Genomic DNA, 6,081 nt, shown 5'->3' on the forward strand with positions numbered 1-6,081 from the left:
GACCTCCGTCAGTCAGTCAAATACCGTCGGTCCAAGTTGTCATTGTCCTCGTCGTCCTCATCGCCGCTCACTGGGTTCTTTAACCTTTCTCTTGCTGGACCACATTCACACACCCCTCCCCCTCTTCCCCCAACACCTCTGTCCCTTGCCCTTCACTTTCACCCTTCCAGATCCCCACTGCTCTATTACACGCCCTCCCTTCTCCATGTTCGTGGGAGGACCATCTACCTACCTCATCACATCTCTCCACCCCTCGCGGGTTGGGATCTGTCGCTGCTTTCCACACTACATCCCCACGGCGTATGTGCTCCGTACTGGGAGGTGTCCTTTTCACCCCCATGCAAATTGTGTCCTTTTTTATTTTTTCCACCTTCCTCTTGTCACTTCTGCGTTTACAACCAGCCAGCAGTTACCCAGTCTATCCTCTAGATGCCAAGACCCAGTACGAGGCTAATGAATGCCGCCACGTTATACACTTTGCATGGCGGCTGGATGCTTGCAACGGAGGCCCCAGTCTCTTGGTGACGGGATGCAGGTCACATTACTATTGCGAGTCCAGGTTGACTGTCAACCGCCAGAAGGAGAGTGACCCGCACATCTGTTTCCTCGTCTCGTTTTGCTGATGCCACGGCCCACGACTTGAATTAGACTGGGCTGGAACTGACAACCTTCCTTTCCCTCTGAGAAACTCAACTCACTGACTGATGACTTACACGCATACCCACGCACACCTCTCTCTGTCTCTCACACACGCCACACCACACACTCCCACTTTCCACGCCTCTCAACTCACACTCCAGGGCCTAGCTTCTACTCACCCTTCACCCGCCCTTCTTTGATCTCACACCTACTTACCTTGCACGCCTTCTCCCACACCCATGCTCTCACTCTCTCTCGCACACTCTTTTTCTTTGCACTTGTCACTTTATCTTAGTACACTCCCCCGAAACCTCTTCTCTCACACTCCCCCAATTAAAACTTAGAATCCCACACTCCCTCCCAGATACGTACTCTCTATACGGACGATTATACTTTTCAACCCATGCCTGACTATCCATACCCGTACCTGTCCTGAGCTGCCCTTCTGCTCCCTCATCCGTGGTGACAAGGCCAGTTCCTATAAGAGAACCGTCTAATCCGGGGTTGGATTTGTCCTATTCGGATCGGTGCATTTGTATCGCACATCGAATCCACAGCAAGACCCAGCTCCAGCCCTTCCCCTGCAATAGACAACGCAAGCCAAGGCACAACGTCAAACAACTGTGCGCGCCTCTTTATTGGAGATACCCAGCATCCGTGGTTCTGGCTCTTGTACCTACAACCTACACCTCGTTGCTTGCCCCCCGCTACTCATTAAATATCGTCGCCCCTCCCCGTCACCTAGACCAGATCGGATCAGCCCATCACATTATATATCATCTCTCATCCTCCCCAGCCTTCTTACCCTCTTGGTTATATTCGCCTCTTCACCAAAGATCAACACTCACCTTCGCCATCTTATATATACACACAACACACCTCGTCTCTTACAAACTACGATGCTGTCCATCACACCCCAGGGAGATCACCACCAGCAGTCCCTCTACCTTCCCTTTAGACCGTTGTCTTCCTCGAGCCGTCCTTGCACCGACCTACCCTTCCTCAGCAGCCTCGCCAGCAGTATGGGTCACAGCCTTCACGTCGGCAACACCGCCTCGGTGACGCCAGCCTCGCTCAAGGACTCAGCCAGCGTTGCGCAGGCCCTCGAGATCGCCAGAGAGAGCGAAGACGGAGCCTCAGACCCGACTGTTAGCAGCATCCTGGAGAGCGCTATCAGCCAGATCTGGGCCAAGGTCGCCGCTCAGCCCGAGTCCTACGTTCTCAACCGAGACGAGTTCGCCGTCTTCAACTACTTCCAGCACCGCTTCATGGGCAACAAGATCGCCATGGCCGCCCGCAAGCGCTACTGGGACAACGCCCGCGCATGAATCCCAGGCCCTCGACCTTGCTAAGGGACCATGCATATTGGTCTATTGCGCAACTTAATCATTGCGCGTGGCCGGGGATGCAACTCGGCATCTAGAGCTTTGTATATGAAGCTCCAGCTCTGCAAGTAGCACATCCTTTCCCACACCAACCGCGAGCCTCACTTTCCCAGTCTGGCATTTCCTTCGAGTTGTACACGGGAAGCACCGCATACACACTTAGGAGCTACACCTCGAGGATTTACACGACTTATGACTCTCATTCTGTCTTGGGAGGTACATCTCGCAGTGGATGCAGCTTTTGCCCACTTTCTCGGGAATTCACAGCCTGCGCCCGCATATCTTCTTCCGTGGAAGAAGTAGCCAAATAGGACATGGCACTCTTCGTCTTTGCCACAGCTTGTACTTTCAAGCATGCATCCGATTCCGCCATACTCCGTCAGGGCCCTGGTAGGTGTTTGCCGTACCCGAGAATCCAGTCTTGGCTGTCAGCGCGCCTCGGTCCCCTTATCCGTCCCATAATCTCATCAGCCCACCAACAAATCCACCAGACGCATATATCCGTTCTAATACCCGAAAAGCACCCACTCATCAGCCCAAATCCCTGTTCCGGGGCGTTGCAACAACGAGGAAAAAGTGGGTCCTGCCCAAGCGTCCTCTCACTCCCCTTTCCCTCATCCTCCTCCTCCAATGCAGGAGCAGAAAAGGACCTCCACCATTTCACCAATCCCACTCCTCCTAAGAATGCTCCGCGCTCTCCAACATCCAGCGCGGCGGACGTCACAGCGCAGGCGGTAGCCCGCACTTGGCTAGGAGAGGGAGGAGCATGGGAAAGGCTCCGGCAGGCAACTCGGGCCCGGGATCTAGTCAGCACTTCATGGGCGGGCTCAATCAGAGGCCCGACGAGTTTATGTCTTGAATCGATTACAGGCATACTGCTGCCTACAATTTCTCCCACAGCCTCTGCCTTGTGGTGGCTCGCTTGATTTCCGAAGGAAGAGAGTATGCGAAGACGTTGAACTGCACGTCTGGTCATCCTTTAGCGCCTCTACAGCACTGTGAGAGCACGTTTGCACAGACATCGAACGACCCCTCCGCTGTTGTATGAATGTCACTCGGACGACGAAGACTGCAGTAACTCGCACAGCGATGATACTCTGCCACGGTCAAGCATGTCCTACCGCACGGCTGGCCTGGCAGCGGCAGCATCGCTTCGAGTTGGGATGACTTGGACTGGCGGTGTCTAAGGGACGACTCGTTGGTTTCGGATCACTGGTTGCCGATAGCCACTCAAGCCACCGGAGACATTGTACGACTATGCTGCCTCCCCACACCATTTTTGGTTACCATTCAAGTGTGGCTTGGCCAGCGCTCGAGGCGCCTATGTGAAGAGCCGCTAAGACGCTGCCATGACACAACAAAGTATGGTATCAATTTACTTTACAGTGGATTTGTGCCAGTCAAGTGTCTTGGATCGGGGTACCGCGCGGGCCAGAAGAATGATGAGCGATACTGTGTGTCAGTTTAAACTTTGGGATTATTGTTGAGAATACGCAGCGACGTATAGACGTCTTAGTGTGGAGGGACAGCAATCATGGGGCGATCGCCGGAGAAGAGATGGGCAAGTGTGATCCCATCACACGTTTGCGAGTTGCACTTTTGGCGCAGGCTAAATTCCATTTTTTATTCTACTCATGTTCACTCTTATACGCAAGCATGACAATTGCGACGTGGCATCTTTGTATTTTTCATGTATCATAGACAATACTCCAGACAGGTGCCATTCTGGAAAATAGTGTAAACACTGGAGAAACAATTGTGTTATTCATTCATCATTTACTTGTACTTGACCATCTGTATCGTGAATTATGCATGATTGCGTTCAGTGACAACGCATTCATTTATGTGGCAGGCGTTACTTCCGTTGATGATCTGTACTTCTCTTAGTCGTGTGTCTCAATGTGGAAGGAAAGGTACGAAAATTCAGATTACGGAAAGGAAGGCAAGCGCATGAGGTAGGCTGGAGTGGCTGCCTCAGGTCAGCTTGGACCCCGGGCTGGTTCTTGCCCTCCTACAGCGTTTAAGGTTATTCGGCGTTTTGTTTGGCTTGCATGGTCTGGCAGGTGCGGAGGGTGCGATTTTGGTGACAGAACAGGAAATCCAGCAAGGAAAGCACCTGTAACTTGTAAGAGCTCTCTGCTTCCTGCAGCAAAGCAGCCACCATTTTTGTTTGAGAAGGTTCAGATTTTATTTTCTTTCGGCTTCTTGCCCTTTTCCCATCCGGTGTCTCTCCTTCCTGTCCGGTGGGGTTTCCTCTTCACTGTTTCCCTCTCTCTCGGATGTGGAAGACAGCTACTGCCGCAAAGTTCGGCATGAATTTCTTCATGGTTTGAGGCAGGTATCTGAGCTGAAAGATGGCAGGCGGAAGAAACTTAGCCAACAAGTGAGGAAAGGCCAAAGTTGATACACATCAGACACAAACACACAGGTACATACACATAGGTAGATCCAAAGCCAACCACACGACAACAGCCACAGCAGATTTCTCCAGCTTCGCGCTTCTTGGCTTTCTTTGGGCTCCCCACTGCTTCACCAGACGGATTCCGCCTTTGCTCTTTCATCTGTGATTTGCTCCCCTCCAGCATGTCTTCCTCGCGAAACAGCCTCGTCAAAGCATAACTCAATATCGAATGGTGGCTTCACTCTAGTGCTTTGCCTTTTCCCGGATCCAGCGGTGGACTTGTACATTACATCTACTTCAGCCAATTTCACCAGCTTTTTGTCTGTCCAGACAGAAGCCTTCCTTTTGGTCCCGGTTTCCGACGTTGGATCTGTTCTTCATCGACCCGGTCTACCGCTCATTTGATCGGGTTCAACATCATAGCACACAGCTCGCCGTCTTTTTACCTCTGGACGGCGCTTATCGCTTCGCCAATCGTCACCCACATTGCTGAGGCTGGATTGTCTCGTAGCGGCGTTTACCTATACATTCTCCATCTCTGCCTCAGCGCCGCGTGCGGAGTGTCGGACCAATTCCACCTCATCATCTCGATACCTTGTTTACCGCCTCGAAGCCTTATCATCATCTCAGTAAGCAGCAGGTAAGGTACGTCCACAAACATCAGAGACCAAGCCAATTGTGGTTCGGCCTACAGCCTTCCCCGCTCCCTTGCCAGCCAGCCGCCCAAACCGTTTTACTTCCAATAGATGCGGATCTACGTACTGTATTCCGTCCCTTCGTCTACCAAATCTCGTCTGGCGCACGACGCCGCCTACTTCTTAGTGCCTCTCAGCTGCTTGTACAGGCGCTTGTTCCTCATGTTTGCCTTTGAGTGGCGTTCACCGGGTTCGCTCGCATTCCTCCCATGCGTCTCCACTCCTCCTCTCCCTGCCCGACCCTCTGGGATTTGTGGTGGCTTTACTCGATGCGCCGTTTTGCTCACACCTACTCTTCCGTCACGCGGTTTCTGACACCAACCACCAGACACGCACCGTACCCAACCCAGAGACATAGGGCAGAAGGGCCTCCTCGAGGCTGCAGAGTGAGGCGTCAAGCCTGAACCCTCCACGGGGCCCCACGATGCTCCCTCGGCCAGTCACTCAGGCGCTTGCCTTGTCTCTCTTTGTTCTCTTGCTGAACACGGGATACGTGGCTTCACGTAATCTGACTCCAGCGGCGGCCTTGTCAGGCTATGTCACCCGCCAGCAGGGAATTATTGCCGATACTCCGGCGCCAATGGGCACTTTGCTAGATGCAGAGGGCGGCCAACAACAGAAGCCGCTCGACTGTTTTCAAGTCGCCCAGCCAGTGTTGGGTCCCAAAGGCCCCGTGTACCAGGCGTTGACGGGCAGCTTTGATGATGGCAAGGGTAAATCTCCGACGACAGACCCCAAAGACTGCAAGGTGCAGTTGATGGACCACTCTTTTGGTAACAGCTTCGACAAACCCTTTGTCGGTAAGTGGCATCGCAATCTCATCACACCACCACCAACGCAAATCAAATGCGTGGTGGATAACCCGGAAATAGGTATCCTGACTTGGAGTTGATAGGCGACTACAAGCCTCCTGGCTGCGACTTCAACCGCGTCATTGTAAACTTTACTGCCACCTCTGCAG

General features: G+C 53.0%; 4 protein-coding genes across 4 annotated transcripts; 3 read left to right on the forward strand and 1 right to left on the reverse strand.

Moving 5' to 3' along the window:
• Positions 1–1,538: 1,538 nt before the first annotated feature.
• On the forward strand, positions 1,539–1,967 carry CPAR01_15503 (uncharacterized protein; the record flags this gene model as incomplete). Its single annotated transcript, XM_060499751.1, has 1 exon — positions 1,539–1,967. The coding sequence occupies one exon, from the start codon at positions 1,539–1,541 to the stop codon at positions 1,965–1,967; it is 429 nt and encodes a 142-aa protein (XP_060341751.1).
• A 411-nt stretch (positions 1,968–2,378) lies between these two features.
• CPAR01_15504 (uncharacterized protein) lies at positions 2,379–2,486 on the forward strand (the record flags this gene model as incomplete). The annotated part of the gene is made up of 1 exon (XM_060499752.1): positions 2,379–2,486. The coding sequence occupies one exon, from the start codon at positions 2,379–2,381 to the stop codon at positions 2,484–2,486; it is 108 nt and encodes a 35-aa protein (XP_060341752.1).
• A 1,910-nt stretch (positions 2,487–4,396) lies between these two features.
• Positions 4,397–4,585, reverse strand: CPAR01_15505 (uncharacterized protein; the record flags this gene model as incomplete). The annotated part of the gene is made up of 1 exon (XM_060499753.1): positions 4,397–4,585. The coding sequence occupies one exon, from the start codon at positions 4,583–4,585 to the stop codon at positions 4,397–4,399; it is 189 nt and encodes a 62-aa protein (XP_060341753.1).
• Positions 4,586–5,544: 959 nt separating this feature from the next.
• Positions 5,545–6,081, forward strand: CPAR01_15506 (uncharacterized protein; the record flags this gene model as incomplete). Its single annotated transcript, XM_060499754.1, has 2 exons — positions 5,545–5,920; positions 6,016–6,081. Coding segments are annotated over 2 exons (442 nt in total), but the record flags the coding sequence as incomplete, so codon positions are not given.

Source organism: Colletotrichum paranaense (assembly GCF_030867605.1).
Source record: "Colletotrichum paranaense strain IMI 384185 chromosome Unknown Scaffold_19.1, whole genome shotgun sequence".
Taxonomy (NCBI): Eukaryota; Fungi; Ascomycota; class Sordariomycetes; order Glomerellales; family Glomerellaceae; genus Colletotrichum; species Colletotrichum paranaense.